Source organism: Empidonax traillii, unplaced genomic scaffold (genome assembly GCF_003031625.1).
Source record: "Empidonax traillii isolate 1590-97213 ecotype Southwest subspecies unplaced genomic scaffold, ASM303162v1 scaffold126:size1624879, whole genome shotgun sequence".
NCBI classification, from domain to species: domain Eukaryota; kingdom Metazoa; phylum Chordata; class Aves; order Passeriformes; family Tyrannidae; genus Empidonax; species Empidonax traillii.
Window position 1 is genome coordinate 1,280,082 of NW_020955319.1, and position 19,767 is coordinate 1,299,848.

At 37.0% G+C, this 19,767-nt stretch overlaps 1 protein-coding gene across 50 annotated transcripts in view; it reads left to right on the forward strand.

Moving 5' to 3' along the window:
• RIMS2 (regulating synaptic membrane exocytosis 2) overlaps positions 1–19,767 on the forward strand; it is a 449,434-nt gene that overhangs the window by 191,429 nt on the left and 238,238 nt on the right. For all 50 annotated transcript variants that reach the window (XM_027883430.1, XM_027883435.1, XM_027883443.1 and 47 more), the window contains one exon: positions 5,125–6,050. In XM_027883430.1, coding sequence (XP_027739231.1) covers positions 5,125–6,050 — 926 coding nt within the window. The remainder of the gene's footprint in view (positions 1–5,124; positions 6,051–19,767) is intronic.

Consider the following 19,767-nt stretch of genomic DNA (forward strand, 5'->3'; position numbering starts at 1 on the left):
TTGCAATATGTGCAGGAGAAATGTTTCCAGTTTTAATTTTTCAGTCAATTTTATTCCTTGCTAATTTATAGGAAAGAGAAAACAAAATATCAAAGTATTATCTAGTAAATTATGATTAGGTCTTACAAGTAGATGACCCATATTCATTTTTTCAAGTAGTAGATGATGGCTCAGGCCCACTCAGTCCTTGCTATTTCTAATTGACTCAAAGCTTCTAATTGATAGAAATTTTCAAGTTAAACGCAGATTAATTCAGGTACCCATATGTTTAAACGTATTTCTAGAATGATATTTTTGTGAAAGTTTTCTCCCGTTCAAATGTGTGTTCTATTAGTCTGAGAACAAGCTTAGTTGCAGGTTGACCTGAGATCTAGCTTTGACAGTGATACAGATTCTTTCCGTATTAAAATATTTTTCAGTATCTGTGACATCTGAAATATGATAGAAACCTAATTTTTTAAATTTCCATTTCTACAGTAACCTTGGGTTAATTTTTAAAAAATCTAAATCGTGGGAGAAGAGTGTTTTCTCTTTAAGGAAGAATACAAATGAATGTCAAAGACTTTCAAGCTATTTAGTTCCATTATGGAAATCACAGCCATCAAAGCCGAATAGCTGTCTTATATTCTTCTATGTCATATTTTGAGCGCTTAATTCTATTGTAGTGTGGGGGAGTTGAATAATTTAACATTATGAGCAGGAGGTCAGGTTACAGTCAAGCTATTTGCTTTTTCATCATATTAGTGATGTCTGTAGTGCACTGCAAATAAGATTTCCATCAGTGTAAGCTTATGGATTGTGTGTTAAAAGACCAAATGTCATGTATTGATCAATAGCAGTAAAAATAAATACACAGTAATAATTAGGAAAAATTAAGTTTCAGATTATACATCTGAAAAAATAATACTTATAAATTGCGCCTGACAAAGAGATTTATGCAGGTTCTACAGTTTTTTAACCATAAAAGAGACTTTATTTTATGTTTTTGTTTGTTTGTTTGTCTGTTTGTTTTTGTTGTTTGTTTGTTGTGGTTTTTTTTTCAAACAAGCAGCAATCACAATGGCCTGGAGGGTTTTTCAGTGGTATGGTAACCTTTTCAGGAAGGGTGGTAATCCTTCTGATAGGAGATGTATAGTGCTTATTTGAGCTGGCAGCTGGAGGGTGTGTATCACACCCCTAAAAGTTCTCTTAACTTTTAAAGTTCCAGGAAAGTCCTGGAAAGGCAGATGTCATCATTTTCCATGGGGTATCCAGCCGGAAGTACATGATGAAAGGCTTTTATTAAGGTATCTTCAGGTAGTTAATGGTGAGAAATGGATTAGACAGAGGCTCATGAAGGTGAGTGAGAATTAGCTAGTGATCTAAAAATAACAGCAGATTTTTAATAGTAGTGACTGACCATAAGTTTTCACAAGTACTGTTCCTCCTGCCATGATTTCATAACTCTGGTTTAAAATATATAGTGTACAACTAAGTTTATGGCAGGTATTTTTAAAATTAAAAAAATGTTGAGTGTTAAAGGGGAACTAATTGTGCTACAATGACAGGTAAATAGAATGACAGGCTGGAATAGTTAGTGATGTGGTGACTTCAGGGCAGGATGAGCCCCTGCTGACAGCAAGGTTTCTGGCTGGTCAGGTTTACAGGTACAGTTAATGTTTCTGATGGATAGGATTAACTTCTGGCATTTGATCCGAGTAGTCAAGTTAGATGCTTCAACAGGAATGAAATTAATTAGAAGGGGAGCTTGATAGTGCCAGTCAGCACAGGCCAGGAATTAAATTAGTCGCTTTTATCTACCAGGCTTCATTCTCTGAAGAAAAGCACTTCATTTTCAGGTAGGTCTTTTTTCTTGCATGTGGCCTAGCAGTTGCCACATGGAGGGCACCTGTACAAAGCATTTTCCTTTATGAAAGGTTGGAATAGATTGAGGATCCAGATGTTCTTTGCATTGCTGTTAGCCATGGATGGTGTTCCTGTATTCATATCTTAGCAACAAAATGGAGGATGGAAAATGACTGTTTGTGGTAAATGTAGCACACAAGATTAGAAAACGTTAGTGTGAGTGGTGTAAAAATATAATGCTAAACTGGCACATCCTACTCTCATTAATCTAGAAAAAAGGTGGATTTTTCAGTAAATCCTGTGCCAGCTCATCAGATGATGTGTTTTCCTGATAGAAATACATTTTCCTCAGCAGTACTGTTTTTACTCATACAGAAATCTATCTGTTTAATCCTCTCAGCCTTCCCTCCATGAAATTATAGCAGTAATGTTTCCTGAAGTGATCTGTCTATTATTCTATGCATCCGTATGAGGACACTGTGACAAGAAATAATATATATGTGTGTGTGTATATATGTATTTATATTTATATATATACACAAACATATGTGGGGAGTGTGGGTGTATTTTTATAATCTATTTGTAGCTAAAACAAATCCTCTATTCTGTTGTTTATATTACTGTCGACACAAGTATGTAGATGTTTAATACTGAAGCACGTGTACACTCAGACTACTCCAAGGCACGTGTAAGATTTGTCAAACTATATTCTGTACAGTTCTGTGTGTTTCACAGTACATCATGGAGTTGATACTATGGACAGTACTTATTGGAGTGTTTTAATGATTTGGAGGATTAAAGCTATGCAAAAAATCTGTGGCTGTGAATCCAGCTTGATCTATAGATAATATAGACTGAGTATATGCGGTGTACTAACTGCATAATATGTGAACGTTTCATGTGCACATGTACTGGTCTCAATCTTGCAATGAGATCCATATGAATGCATGCTGCATCTGCTGAGTGCCATTTATTTCAACTGGGCTTGACTAGAGATAAAAAGATTTTACCTATATGGGGTACTCAACTGAGAAGGAGAAGTTATGCAAATTTTTATTATAGGCATGGCAGAAATTATGAGGGATTAGATAATTTATTATCGGAACAATTTATTTTGGGATGTGTCATATTTTTCATCAGCTGAAGTATTTAAGTGAAAAAATATTTTTATTCCTCCGTAAAGCATTTCTGAACCTAATCTCTGTTGTCTTAATGAAAACTTTAATGTCTTTGCAAACTGTCTGCATTCTGGTAGTTCTGTTGTCCTAATTGTCCATTCCCCTTGGCCATTCTGGTTTTAGACTTATGAAACTCTGTTTGTGTCACATTAGAGCGATTCAGCATGAGTCCCCAGTAGCAGAATCTGTAGAGATTTTATTAAACTTACTGAGGTTGTGATTTTTACTGATATACTAACATGACACTCTAATAAGACACACAGGACATCCCAGCTTCACCATACACAAATAGGTATCTGCAAGATTCTTATACTACTTGTCGTGCTTTGCACAAAGAGTTTCATTTTTGCAAAACTGAATTGGTTTTCTAATTTCTAGATGCCATTGTAAAGCTAAATTACTTTAATATTTACAAGGCAAAACTGGGTCCAATCTTTCAAGCACAGCTTAACGATCCTGTATGATACCTAAGACAGTGCAGAATGCCAGTTTGCCAATCACCACCACCTCACACTCTGCTCAGACAGTTGTGGTTTTCCCTTACTGAGAAAAGACTGCATTTCCTTTCTGGCTGTGAGAAGAACATTGTTCTCCTGTCACAGAGGCCAAACATAGAGCCCTTTGTCCTTTTCTGGATACCTGTTTCTCTTTCTCCCCTTCACTAAATTGAAGGGTTTCCTTTTCTCTTCTAGGACCATTGTGGCAACAAGAAGATTGCGTATTTGCTCACCTTTTTCCCATCCTTCTAAACACTAGGCAGGATCTCCTTGTTGCTGCCTGCAAGGCTACCCTTCAGGATCACTGGCCATTTTGTGAGGGTAGAAAACATTTTAAATGGGATCCTAATTATAAAAGTAGAACTAAATATAAGAAGAAAGGACTGAAAATACAAAAATAGCTTCATATATGTATTTTCATTACTTAAAGTTTGAGTTAACTGTATTATCCCAGAGAAGTCCCACCTCTCAGTGGCTTTTATCCACATCTGGGATCTTTGCTCCAGTTTCCTGCAGGTAACTTCTTCAGATCCATCTAGGGGGAAAAGCTAAGCCTGAAGGAAGGAAGTATAATTTTCAATGCTCATTACCCTGTAAGGATTTGAAGCTCTGGTTTGTTTTTTCCCTGTGAAATGCTACTCCCTATTTAACTGATCCTTTCTAATCATATGCCAAACAATGTTGTATCAAAAAACACATAACATTCATGACATATTCCAGAAACTAAAATAATATTCCTTTACTAAAGTAATACATATGAAAGAATCTAATGCTTCAATCTATCCTTTGTCAATGTCAGGAAAGAATATCGTGATAATTCTTTTTCCACCGTCCTCGGAAGCCTCAGTTGTTGTCTATGGCCAGATGGTGACTATGACAAAGAGCCCATGCTTTATGTGGCACAGGAACTCCATTCTGGTATTCTGATGTGTCTTGCTCAAATGCTTGGACTAATACTATTACCATCCCTGTAGAGATGGGAAGGATTCTTTTGTCAACTCAGACAGCACTTTGAAGTGCTTTCCCTTCTATACAGCACAAAAAAGTGTTTTGTTTTCTGAGTTCAGGACTTCTGAGTTCATCTGATTCAGACAAGTGCGGCCACTGGATCTTTGTCTGTTTTCTGCCCTTGGCACACGTTATAATTTCGTAGGAATGGAAATGTGTGGTTTCGAGCAATAATGGCTGCAAAAATGGCAGACTAACTGAATGACCCTTCTAGCCTTAATTTCTATGGTGATTATAAAGCCCTATGAAATGGAAGGATATGGTCAAGTTATATCGCTGTAAAATGATTACGAAGGATTAATAAAATGCTGGTACTTGTAAAGCAGTTATGACTACAAAGTAGCATAAGTATTTGTATTCTATATTTTATAACGTTGTATTAGCATTTTTCCTTCAAAGCTGTTTTTTGTTTAAGCTGTGACCAGAAGCAGATTTGTAGCATGACATGCTTTCTTTAATTTAGTACAGAAAGTGTGACAGCGCATTCACAAAGAAATGCAATGAAATCATTCTATCATTTAATTAGCATTAACTGTATATTTGTACTACATAAAGTATTGACAGAATTTTCTTTCTGTTTTCTTGTGATTATTTAGGAAAAGAAGCCCATCAATATCAAGAGAACAGAACAGAAGATACGACCAAAGGGACGAGCGAGACGAATATTCACAGTATGCTACATCAGACAGTGCGATGCCCAGGTCACCATCAGATTATTCAGATAGACGGTCACAGCGTGGGCCTCAGTTATATGAAGAACCTGAACTGGGTGATTATAGGGATTCCAACAGAAGGAGCCGCAGGCGTTCCAAGGAGTATTCGGTAGAAGAAGAAGATGCACAAAACAGGGAAGAATATGAAAGGCAGCGGAGAGAAGAGGAATACCAGGCACGATACCGAAGTGACCCTAATTTGGCTCGTTATCCAGTCAAACCACAACCATATGAGGAACAAATGCGTATCCATGCTGAAGTGTCCCGAGCACGCCATGAACGGAGGCATAGTGATGTCTCATTGGCAAATACAGAGTTGGAGGATTCTAGGATGTCTATGCTCAGGATGGAACGGCCGTCAAGACAAAGATCGGTGTCTGAGCGCAGGGCTGCCATGGAAAACCAACGTTCGTACTCTATGGAAAGAACTCGAGAGGCTCAGGGGCCAAGTCCCAATCGTCAGAGGACCACAAATCATAGCCCTCCTACACCTAGGAGGAGTCCAATTCCTCTGGAAAGACCAGACATGAGGCGCTCTGATTCATTAAGGAAACAGCACCATTTGGATCCCAATTCTGCTGTACGGAAAACAAAACGGGAAAAAATGGAGACCATGTTACGGAATGATTCACTTAGCTCAGACCAGTCTGAATCTATCAGACCTCCCCCACCAAAGCCCCATAAAACAAAAAAGGGAGGTAAAATGCGCCAGGTTTCATTAAGTAGCTCAGAAGAAGAATTGGCATCCACTCCAGAATATACAAGTTGTGATGATGTAGAGATTGAAAGTGAAAGTGTTAGTGAAAAAGGTAAGATTTCTAATTTTTTATTGTTTCAATATCTAGATGTGATTTAGTTTCTATTACATTGTATATTTAAACTGTTTAAATTGATTCCCACCACTTATCTACAGCCCTTCACAGATGACTCAAATTTTGTTGTGATGGGAGTTGGGTTTTTTTCTGATTTTGTGTTTCATTTACTTAGATCTAAAGTCAATGATTTACATGCAAAAGAACATCACAACTACTGGAAGTATTAGGATATATTAAAGAAAAAAGCAAGCCTATTGAAAAACCTGTCAATGAAATCTGCAACGCATCTAGGGCTGGTCTGTCATATAAGGCTGTGGCTTCCTGTCCAGTAATGCCAGATTTGCGTGCTCCTGGATCACAATCAGTGCATATTTGATCTGGATCAAGTGTGGGTGCATGACCACATTTTTGTTGAATTAACCTGAGCACATGATGCAGACCTTATGCCAGTGTCATGCTGCCTACTGCAGGTTGAAGAGTGTTGGATCTGCAATAAGGCCTGTGTGTGTAAAGTTAAGCCATTCAAGTTTTGAAACAAATTTGAAATGACTGATGTGGTTTATACCAGTGGAGGTTTCTTTTTCTTCTGGTGCTATGGTGCTTTTTGGTTTAGTACTTTTTAGGATTAGTGTTGGATTTATGCCATTGTCAGAAAACAAAGCTAAGATTGATTGAAATGATTCCCAATTTATACAAAGGAAATGTATGATTTAAATATGAAAGTATTGGAGACAATCAGTTTAAACTCAATTAGTGTTAATAGTTAGTTTACTTCTGTGTATGTTGTTGGTCTAAAGTACATTAGTTTTAACCTTTTTTGAGTTATTACTCTTATGCTAGTGAACCTTTACTATTTCTCCTGAGTTGTCTTCTGCTGTTGTGGATTGGGAATAGAAGATTTGTTACTATACATTATTAATATTTCTATCAAATTGGTTCTGAAGCAAGTAATTAATTAGAGTTAGTGAAATAAGTCTGAGTTTTCATATGTCAATATCAACAACTGTGGTCTGATAAGTAAGGAATAAGATAGTGTGGAATGGAAGGAAATTTCACCCAGGTCAAAGTAGTAGACAGTTGCATGGACTTATGTGAAACAACTGTCCTGAAACCTTGACTTCTTAGTCTTCCTGATAAGTAGAAAAAAACTTCTACCAACTTTATGGTATTCATGATTTTGTTCTTAGAAACAACCTTGAGTAAAATAGGACCAAAGAATGAATGGGAAGTAGTAAAAAAATGTTTATTTATGGCAGTCCAGCATAGGAAACATAATATACAGAAGAATATACGAATTCTATATTTTTTGTACACATAACATAAAAAAAAAATTCACATTTGAGATTATAAAGGCATGGAATTGTTTAGGTTGGAAAAGATCTGTAAGAGTATTGAGTTCAACCATTAATCTAGCACTTCCATGGTTTGTAACATATCCATAACCCTGTGTGTCCTTGCTGCTGCATTGAATCTCCATCCCCTGTTCAAGGCTCTCTCAACAAGCCCTGCTCAGACCTGCCCAAAGATCCTTTTCCCCTTTTGAGACAGGCAACCCCCATTTGTTGTCAGCAGGACTGGTGTCATATGAACCGTAAACATGATCAAAAACCCTCAAAATTCTGCTGATGACACCAGGGTCAGAGTCAGGTACTGATCTGAAAGGAATCTTCCTTTCTTTCCTCACCATTTCCTAGAACTGGAACATAGAGGAGAAGATCAGTTGTGCTCTTGATCCCTTTAAGAACGACTCATTCCAAGGCCCTGAAGTCTCTTCCTAATTGCCCTTGGACTGCCTACCTGAAAAATCCATAAAAGCTGAGTGCCATTCTGCGATAGGAACCTTTCCCTTTACACCTTTGACCCTGGTCCCAGGGTCACACTGCACCAGACTTTGCCTAAAAATGGGTCCAGATTGTACAAGACCCTAACACTGATTTTAAGATACTAGTCTGAAAACTGTGAATTTTCCAGAAATATAGGAAAAAAATATAGTCATATGCTCTTCAAAGGACTGAAAGCTTTCCTTTTAACCTTATCTTCAAAAGGAAAAGGGTCCTTACATACATAAGTTGGAACGTATATATGCATACAAAATCAAGATAGACATTTGGTTCTATGAGTTCAATGGAGACAGGTACCAGCTGCTGGATTAAGAACTCTGGGAAGAGCATCCATTATTGCTAAATGCCTGTGACTTTCAGGATTTGAGCCTGATCTCATTTCAATAGCTGTCTGTCTCAAGGTAAAATTTCCTTGATTTTTAAAAATGTAATTAATTTTTTTCAGGGAAGGGACAAGGCAAAATTTTTTTCTTCATTTTTTCTGGTGATGGCCAAAAAACCCATTGCCTTGGAATGCTCCTACCTCCTCTCTGGGGGACAAGGGAAACTGTGAGCAGAGAAAGGTGATGAACACCCTGACAGGACTTGGGTACCCCATGGACAGTCATGTGAAACACAAGCATGGTGAAGAATTGTTGTAGATGGAGGTTCAACTGCAGAAAAGAAGAGCTAGATTCTTAAGATACTCATAGTTTTTGTTATACAAATATGTTTGGACCAGGATATTCAGGTCATATGCCAGGCTGAGAACTGGGATGTTGGAACGGGAATCAGGAGGCTTCAGAAGAAAAAGAAGCAGATAGGGGAAAGAAGTTTAGGAAGGGCAAAACAAAATGTCATTGGGTATCTGGAAACTGGTGGATTGATAGGAAAACTGAGGCTGTAGGAGAAGAAGGAAGAGCGAAGCTGGTAGACCTAGTAGGCAAAACCTGTGACCTGTAGTTTGGGAAACGCAGATAGAGTGAAGGAAATCAGGCTGATAAAGGTAACTGGTAAGGTGAGAACAGGAACTTCCTGAAGGGTAGGTTAGAGGGTTCTGAGAAGAAGAATCAGCATTTTGGGAGAGATGGTGAGTGGGTGGGAAAAGGGCATTTGGAGAGAAGGGCAGGAGGGCTAAACTTGGCTTGGGATTTTTTGCAAAGAGGGGCTGGAACTCCCTGAGCAAGGAATGTGAACCTGGCAGCATTGACCTGAAGTGCTGAGAGGGTGTTTGGTGAGGTAAGAAGTGTAAGATCACAGTGAGGAGAAAATGGTGTGACAGACCAGTTCATTCTTTAAAATCTCAGGAAATACGTATGGCAACAGTGTTAAATGGACATAGCTGAGATTACAAATATGTTTACCTGAAACTTAGGTTGTGTCAGAATTAGACATATTTTGCAGACTGAATTTTGTGCAGCTCTTCATACAGGTTGAAGCTGTCCTTAGTGACATAACCAAATACCAATTTACCAGGTGACCTCTGTCTTTTTCTGTGCATAGGATGAACAATTCTTGCTTATTATGCTGTTCAGATTATTCTGAAGCTTCCAATACTTTTTCCACATTATCTAAGGGACCCTTCTTTACTCTTGCTGTGAATACCAGGCTTCTGAAGCTGTAAGACAGTGTTGCCATTTTCAACACTTGTTTCCAGTCCTGGAGATCAGTATATCAGATGGTTCAAGGCTGCATCTCCACTGCAGAATTCCCTGCCTATCTTAGGAAATACACTTTGAGAGAAAAAACCCAGAGTGTGACTATATGTTTTGGACCAAAATATTAGGTATATTGCTATGTTCCCTACCACTGAAAGATCAAAATTGCTTAAAATGTTACAGAAAAACAATTCTTGAAATGCCAGTGCTTTTAAGAATTTGTAAATTTTAAATGGCAGTAAAATCGATCCTCCATCATTAAACCTGGAGATCATGATGATGTATTTATAAATGTTCTAGACTGTTCAAGTCACTAGTTCTTTCTCAAAACCATCTCAGTTTATGTGGTTCAGTTCCAAGGCTCTAAGAAATAAGAACAGTTGTGGTGCTAATTGCAGTAAAGTGGACATTGAACTATGTCACCTACAGAACTCCAAATAAAGCTGGGTTTTGTGCTGTGCAAGTTAGGCCAAGCTTTCTATATTGGTTGTCCAATTTCAGTGTCTTCTATTGAGAGGGAATGTTAGTGTATTTTTTGTTTGTACTTTCAGTTAGATGTTTGCCAGTGCAATTGTAAGGAGTAGGCCCCAAGGGAGGTTTGAAAAGGCCGCTATAATTTGTCAGCCAGCATGAAGCAGATGTTAAGCAGAGTGCTACAGGCTTGTTCTCTGTGTCCACAGGCTTCACCAGGTAGATTTAGAAAATCAAACAGTAGCACTGCCCATGTGTTCCTTGTGGCAATACTGTCACTCCTGCAGTCCACCAAAGGACTAATCTGAAGAGACTTACCACGACCTCTCAGGAAAGCTGGTGGTCCCTGGGGTTGTCATACCCCCACTTAGAGTGCAGGCACCAGATAGGTGACCTGCACTGGAGCTGGGTTCCTTCTTACTTACCCAAATATTTGAGGGTCCTAGATGTCCTAGAGTCCTTTATCAATCTCTCAAACTCTAGGATTCCGGCAAGAGACAATCTCTACAAGGGAAAAGAGAATTCACTCAAGAAAATCCAGGTGCAAGATAGCTCTAAATACTGCTCTAATTTATTCTAAATATAAAGTAGGACATAGTAGATTTTCAAATGGTGGTAAACAATTCAGGCATATACACATAGCATGCTCCCAGCCACCTTTCAGAGCACGCTGTGAGAGGTATCTCTGCACAAATGGTGGCTGACATCTGATGTGGGTGGAATCTGTGGTGGGAAAGGAAAATGTGTTTGTGTTTTGTCAGAGGTGCAGTTCTTAAGTTTAGTGTTTGCTTTCACTGTTCTTTTATTAAAACACGATAGCTAGTTGGATGCCTGCTTGTCTTCTCAAGGAAACTCATATAGAGAGAAACATAGAAACATGTAGATTGGTAAAGATCCTTGAGATAACATCCAACTATTGACTTAGCAGTGACACATTCACCACTAAACCATATCCCTTAAGTGTCACATCCACATGTCTTTTAAATATCTTCAGGAACAGTGACTCAACCAGTTCCCTGTGCAGCCTGTTCCAGAGTTTGACAACCCTTTCAGCGAAGAATTTTTTCCTAATATCCAATCTAAACTGTGCCCTTGCCACAACGTGAGACCATTTCCTCTCATCCTATTGCTTGTTACTTGGGAGAAGAGACTGACCCTCACCTGGCTTTGGCCTCCTCTCAGGAAGTTGTAGAGAGCAATAAGGCTACCCCTGAGGCTCCTTTTCTCAATTCTAGACACCCTCAGCTCCCTCAGCCGCTCCTCATCAGACTTGTGCTCCAGACCCTTCACCAGTTTTTGTTGCCCTTCTCTGGACATGGTCCAGCACCTTAATATCTTTCTGGTAGTGATGGGCCTAAAACTGAACACAGCAGTCGAAGTGTGGCCTCACCAGTGCCGAGTACAGGGAGGACAATCACTGCTCTGGTCCTGCTGGGCACGCTATTTCTGACACCAGCCAGGATGTGACTGGCCTTGTTAGTCACCTGGGCATGCTGCCAGCTCGTATTCAGCCAGCTGTTGACCAGCACTCCCAACACAACATATGGATAGGTAGGCTCCAGTGATCTAATATCTTCAACATCCTTGTGTTGTTGATTGAAAGCCGCAGAGTGCAGGTTGTGTGAACAGAAATGTGTGTATGCAGGACAACGTGTTAATACACTGTTCTTTGTCACTAAGTGCATTGAAAACATAGATATATAACCTTCCACTGGCTGTGTTATGGTCATCTTCAAACATATGAATAACTGCACTTTTTCATTATAGAAGTTAAAATATCCTCATATCTGGAACAGCTTGCAGGACCCACTTGTTTATTGCAGTACAGAAACCAATCTGGTAGAGATACAGTTTGGGTTTTGACAGAGAATAAAGTCTATTTGGAAACAATATACTTGTCACAAGTTAAAAAAAGTATGGTAGCTCATAATGTGAGGAGCAGGAAGCACATTTCCTGAGTGCTACTGCAAGAATAGTGCATGTTTTACATGAGCAGAGATGCCAGGCAAGTGGGATTCCATCTCAGTGCTCTCACCTTTAAAGAAGAGAGATAGAGGACCTGATTTCAATCTTACTTGTGCCAGTTTCATACATTTTCAACAACTTTGCCTTCAAAGTTACACTGAGCTAAATTAGATCAGAATGAGGTCATTGTTTCTAAAATTTGCTTCATTCAGGTTAAAGAGTTCCTGAAAGTCTAACTTCTGTGGAACAAATTATACTAGAAGGCAAAAATTCAGGACTGAGCTGCAGCATTTGAACAAGAAGGCATGGAAATTGCACACAGTTTCAGCATAGAAATACCTTAGAATTCAAATAAAATTTTGAAGAAGAATAATTGATTATTTAAAATACTGAAAGGTTTGACATGTTTTATTAAAACCCAGATTTGAATGAGTGACACATTTTCTTTTTATTATTTCATTTAATATTGGAGTGTAGGAGATTTCTTTTGTGTTTATAAGTAAATATTTTTTCATAGAGACCTCTGTAACTTATGTAGGGCAAATGCAGCTTTAACATTAAAAGGGTTTGATTAAAAAATCAGAATTCTATTATTCTATTTTTTAACCTTTTTCCTATGAACTGCCTCCATTTTAAGTGTAAATATAAGAAATATTGAGAGATAAGAAATATTGCATTTTTGTCCTTATATGTTAAAGCAATAGACATCACTGCTTCTGATGTACTTTCAACATTGAATAAGAAGTCTCTTACTTTAAAATGTTAGTATTGGCTGTGATGTCTTTTCTAGAAAAATATTTTTCACAGGCACATAGATGAGAACGGAACTAGAATGATTCAAGTTGCAGAGAACGTTTTTTTGAATTGTTGCCAAACCTTCTTCTACTTAGCACTTCTATATTCCTTAGAAGATAAATGAAGGGGGTGTGATTTTTCTGCAGCATTTAGAGGAATCTACTTTATAATATTTTAAATTTGCAGTAATTTAAACTTGGCATAAGACAATATTATCTCTCATAGAAAAAGCCCTGCTTTTTCCCAGTTCTTGGCTGCATATTCACATCCGTATTATCACTCTGCCTGGCAGAAGCATTTGGGCAGGTACACACTGCATAAAGCCAGGAAACTTTTATGGGGCAATTTTAATTAGGCAAAAAGATGGTAAATATTAACATTTCAAGCTTCCTGATAAAACTGTAATGATTGTCCTCTAAGATATCATAATACATGCTGAAAAGATAGTGTGTAACAGATTATGCCTTGTCAGAATCTGTGGATAGAAAGGGATTTACTGAAGTAAGGAAGAAGAAATATTTTTATATGATAATCAGAGAAGACAGAATATTTTATCATAAGTAAATGAACATGAATAATTTCATAGTTAGTGCTTTGATTCAACCAAAAAAGTCTAATATTCAATTTTATTGATTAAAACCTTTACTAAATTATGGTCTGAACCTTCTGCATACAAATGTACACAAATCATTAAAACTGTAATTCTTTAATCATGTTTCCTTTTACTCTGGGATTTTACTGGAACTATGACTATAGCAGAAATGTCTGAACACAAGATTAATTATCTCCTGGTATACTGCAACAGAAGAACAATGAATTATTATTAAAATATTTTAGTGCAATTTTCTTAGTTGTCTTTGATTCCAGATGAGATTAAGTTTATTGTTAATGAGACACCATTTTTAGCAATTTTTACTTGGGAAAAATTTTTATCATTGGATCCTGTCTTCAGTGTATATTTTTAACTCTAACTACAATTACCGTGAAAATTGTGAAAATTTTCTATTCTGAAGGCAAAGATGTTTCTTTTTCAGTCTAAGCTGTAAACCATCGAATTATCTGGGTGACCACTCTTAAATAAAGGATTATTGTTTCTCTGCAAACTTTTTAAAAAAATCTTTTCCAAATTTAAAGAGTAAATAAAAGAAACTTGTGATATCGTTTCAAGATAATTTCCCATTATCCTTTCACATCTTGGCAGGTGGAATATTTGCTGTATAAAATCAATAAATATTCATTAGCCTTTTAATAACAATGAAAGAAATTCCTGTACAAACACGGCTGGAAAGGGTTTCATCCTGAAAAATGCAAGGCTCCCTATGTAGGCAATTCTTATCTTATCCAAACTGTCCTACTTATTTCAAATTACTCTTTCAGTTTAAATAAGTTAGAAATTTGGACTTGTCAACTAAGTCTGGCGTCAGGGATAAGTACTATTAATCATACAGGTTTGGCACAGAAAGGGCAAAACGAAGACCTGATGGATTCTGTGTTAAACATTTCGGTTCTTTGCAATGCCATGATAGAACAAAAACCATCGTGGAGTTTTTCTTTGAACTTTTCAGGGCATTTATATAAATACTTCTGTATAATACATGTATTTTTCAAATTATAATTTTCTTCATACTTTGATTCTTCTAGTAAAAAAAATCACTCAAATTATGGGTCACAGATTGGACTGTCATTTTATAATATGTTAGTGCATATTTAAATTGATTTTGCAGGTAATTTTGTTACTCCTTCAGTTCACTATCAGAAACTAAATGGGAATTGTAAAATAATTTAATTTAATTAATTAAAAATAATGATTTAGTTGGGAGTATTCTATCAAATATATGTGGTTGGGGGTTTTTTTGTTTGGTTTTTTGGGTTTTTTTTACATTTTCTTTAAAAATGTGTTTTTCTTGTTCTGTTGTTATTTTATATGTATTTCATTAAGGATAGGATAATCCGTATGGAAGGAAAAGAGAAAACAAAGTGAAGGGGGAATAAGCAGGATGGACTGTATGTATGTCATTCACCTGAAAACTGAGTTCCTGTCCTTTAGCCCTCTTGTTCCAAGCTCTCCTAAATGTGCCATTCAGGACTTTGAGCTAGTCACAGAAGCTGCTTTACATTAAACTGAATATCGTTGAAGGTGAGAGCTGGAAGCATATGTTTGTCAGAGCAAAACATATCTTTTTCATCTTTTCACAGTTCTCACTCCATGCAAGCCTCATCCATTGCAATTCACAATCTAGTTACTAGAAAGAAATATTTGACATGAGCAGTCTAGGTAAAGTGGCACCAGTTCCTCTGTCCTTCTGTGTCTGGTGTAATTTCAACTACAGCAGTTCAGGAGCTGCTCTGTAACATTGGAGCTGGTCCTCTGGTGAAGGCAACAGCACAAGTGTGAGGGGTGAACCCAACAGTCACAGCTACAGTCCTGCAGAAATCGTCCCAGTCAGAGCCCTGAGCAAATGCTCAATGATGAGTGCCTTGAAAACCAGGCCACCTGCCTAGGAATCTGATTATTGATTTAGGAATCTGATTTCATCGTATTTGTGAAAATTATAGCTTTTTTCAACAGTAATATTTTCTTGAAAGTGTATTTAAAACCCTTTAAATGTGTTTTTGGTGTCTTTCATTAGTTTCAGAGGAGGGTTAGTAGATTTCTCCCCTGATGGTCCACTGTTTTGATACTAAAATCCTAATTTTAGGGGCAAAATAGAAAAAATGTAACTTAATAATAACGACTTTTCTGATGTTTTAGAAAATGTGAAACAGGTAGAGGAGAACTGAGTCATTAGTGCTCAGTGGTTCTGTTATAAAGTTGTGTTGAGAAATTTATTTTGCCTTGGACTGCAAAGTACCTACATTTTTCTTAAGACTGAAGTTTTATTCTAACATATATGCTAACATTTTCACCTTTTCTACTCAACTGGTCCTATTTGTCATGGAAAGGTTAAAGACCATTGCACAAAGAAAACAAGGATAATGTTTAGGCCACATTGCCTTTTCTTGGTTATTAATCATCACTTTATTTTTGTTGTAAAGTTCTCTGTGTGACTTTGAAATGTGAAAGCATTTAAAAAAATAATTCATAACGTACTTCTGAAAATATTTCCCATAAAATGTATCATGATCATGCTTTTCTAAAGTAGTGGTCACTAAAGTAGTGACGTCTTATAATGTTTAGGAGAAAACAAGTCTTCAGGCTTTTGGTCCTAACTACTAGGTGACAATGGTTGGGCATTGTTACATATTTACAGAACCAATGCAGCATAAAAGAGAAAGAGGAAAGTGGAGAAAGACAAGCAAAAAATTCACTGAGTTCCCCGTGGCAATCTTGCCTTTACTACACAGCAGCCTGGTACTGCTTTGTATAACTCATCAAAGTCTTTGCATTACTCAGTGGTTCTTTTTCCCTGTACTGAATTTTTAGGTTTTCTCTTACAGTTTTTTTCCCCCTTTTCTCTTTTTTGAAGCCATGTGGTTTAGGCCATGATTTGACTGATCATGCTGCAGCACTTAGCAGGCTTTCAGACTTGAAGATACTTTTAATACAGTTTATTTCAGTTAATATTTAACTTGCTAAATAGTCAGTGTCACATGTATCTGATTACTCCATTTCACCTTGTTGGTTAAGCAACTTGTTGCCGAGGAAAGTTTGAGTAGTAGTTGTGAGAATGGAGAAGTAGACTGTGAATGAAGTGTGTGGTAATGGAGCTTCTGGTTTATGTGTCATCTGTTTCAATAGAAAAGTGAACTTAGTAGCCTGTATTCATGCAACATTATTTTCTAGCTTAAGATATTCTTTCAAGATACGTAAAAAAAGATGAACTAAATAAATATGTACATAAAAAATATCTGTGTCACACACTGAAGTTTAGGCCAGATTGAAAACAGCAATTCTTATAGAAATGTACTCAGAACAATGGTATTCTAGAGAAACATTCTATAAGAAACAGTTCCAGTGTTTATAATTTCTGCCTTTCTGAACATTTAGATTGTGAATATCTTTTAGGTTCATAGTTATATAATCTGTTTACTTGGAAAATGGAAATATATGGACATTAGTTATATAATCTAAATAGAATCACATAGAAGTTTTCATCACAAACTTCCATGACTATTTATTCTTTTGCATATTAATAGGCCATTTTTATATACATCTATAACAACAAGGAAAGGCTTGGATTGTGACACAGTATGAGATGTCTAGATACTACATGATATAATACTTTAACTAAGAAGTGACTGCATTCAGTATTTTTAATTGGATTTTATAATTTTAATTTTACAATAATTTTATTAATTTTAAAATTTTACAATTTCTACTGTGTATTCTAGATTGGATGTAGTTTTTTTCCACGCTCAGTTCTGAAAATCTGATCATACTGAGAGTTTCTAAAAGCTGACTTCCTTTGAAAACCTTCATGTTCTGCTTTCATCTTGCAATTTTAATACACTATAAAAAAAATTATAATGAGAAGCACTTTTTAAAGCTAGCATATTGTTGAATTGAAGGAACTGAATATGTTCTTGAAAGCTTTTCATTGATGAAGGCCACCAGAACTAGATTTGAAGTTCAGACTAATCAGCCAGGCACAATTTAATGGATTGCTTTTGTCTCTTCGGTGTAGGAAGTATATTTCTGAGGCTGAAAGTTCCTGGTTTTCAGACATATGTCCTTTGTCTCAAGCCAATCACTGTGATCCTTTACAAAAGCCAAGGCTGGTCAGTAGTTGAAATCTTCATAGATATAATTCAGTATAAGTAAAGGTAACTGGAGCAAGTTTTCTGTTATTTGCTTTGTGGTTTTAGTCCTACAAAAATAAAAGATTAATCCCTTCAGCACCAGAATTTCATTGTAAAAAGCATAAAATCGTCATGGAAACTCAGGCTAGTGGAGTTGGCTGAATTGATTTAAAGACCTCATTAAAAGCTGAGAAGTCACCAAGTACTAGTGTCTCATTTCAAGACACTGAGAGCACAAGGTTTTGTTTTGAAGTGTGGCTCAGTAAGGCAAGATGGGCTGAGCCAGCAGCTCATTGCCATCTGAAATGAAAGCCCCATTCCTGATCCTCTCTCATGATTGTTGATCTGGACCAAATCCATTATTTACCTGACTTTTAGTGAACCATTTTAAGTCACTACATTGGTATGAAACTGAACCACTGCAGCAAAAATGAACACTTTCCTTTCACCTTAATAAGGTGAAGAATTACTATGGCATGTTGCGCCTTTACCAGAACTGGCACAAAAGAGCACAGTCACACTGCTGGGAGCAGCATGGAAAAGAGGAATGAGACAGCCACGTCCAGTGACAAAGAGCTGTTAGATAACTCAGCTGCCTAATGGATCACATTTGCACAAAGCAGTAAATAATAGTATGACTTTCAAGAAACACTGGCAACATCATAAGCAAAATTGCAAATTATAGAAGATGATGCATATGACTGCTTGAGAGGTGATAGAGTAGGTGAGAGTCTCTTGCTTGGTACTCCTATTTTCCTAAAATTGAAACCACATATCTTATCTAAAGATAGGGCTACACTGCAGTCCAAAGCACGACTGCAGCTCATCTTGACAGATGAGAACTGGTTTTGAGGGCAATAGTTAAAGTGCTGATAGCGCTGGAGCTGCAGGGTGCTAACTGCTGAGACCCTGGGTAAATATTCATGTGATGAGTCTGTGCTGAGCTGCTATGCCTGTGTCCTTGTTACTATGGAGGCTGTACTGGTGCACAGATACCCTGTGAGATAAGCAGCTTTTCAGCCCTGGCCTCTGGAAGAAGATGACTTCTCTAAGCAGTAAGCTTGTGCAAATAAGAGTCCTTAATGGCACCTGTATAAGATGAGAAAAAGCATCTATGAAAATGGCAATACTTTGTGTTATTGCTGTAGTTTAAGTTCACAAAGTGTATGGCTGTGAAAAACTTAATACCAGAAAAATGTATTACATGCTCAATGCCATTGCCTTTACCTCTAATAGTTTTATATAAGAAAGGAAAAATGCAGCAATAATAGATATACAAGAAGGCATCTTGACATGCTTCTCATTCGACATTCTCTGACCCTGAGTTTCTGTTGTTCCCTTCTCCTTTTATCTGTACAAAGTAACAAAGACGTGGGTGTAAAACATTCTCATTCTGATTTGCTAACATTAACACTAACACCTTCCTTGTATTCACTCTGTAGTAGATCAGATGATTAGACAACATGCATCACAGGGGAAGATAAAAGCTTTATTTTTCAGAAGTGCTAAATCTCTGTGTGCCTATGAAATGTAATGAGAATACAGAATGCTTAGTCAACAGCTTTGTTCTTTTTAGATATCTGGGAAGAGACAGTGCCCTACCTCTTTGAGCCATTTACATTTGTGTAGTGTGAGTGTGAAATCCCATCACCCTGTGAAGGCAATGACCTTCAGTGAGTCTGCACAGATACAGGTCGCTGAGCATTTTACAGAGCCGTGTGAAACTAAAGTTGGCTTTTTATTGAAAAATGGTAAAAATGTGCTGTAAGAGGTACTATGAAAGTACGTTGTAATTATATAATTTAGTTGCTAATTATAAATAACAGTTGCAAGTCGTAGCACTTTCTCAGGCTTCCTACTTCATCTGTAGTTTCTATCTCAGTGAAAATTGGCTGTTTGTGCTGCAGCTTTCCTTGCTGGATTTTTGCTGCAGGTTGACTTTTCTTTTTTTGAAAAAAAAAAACAAAAAAAAACAAAAAAAAAACCCAAAACCAAACCAGAACCAATAACAATTTAGAAAATGTAATTCAATCATTTTGAAGGGTGAATTCACAGGCAAATGTCTTGTTTTGTCCATGTTAAAACACTTAAGACACTAATTGGAAATGGTGCATCACCTTCATTCTAAGGGTGTCCATTTTATGTCACTATGAAAACTGGCACAGAGTTTATTAAAAACCTTTGAACAAAAATCACAGTTCACCTAGGCTTAGGAGAGAATTCTCAGTTTTTGTTTGCTAATGTCTATGGCTCTACTGAAAT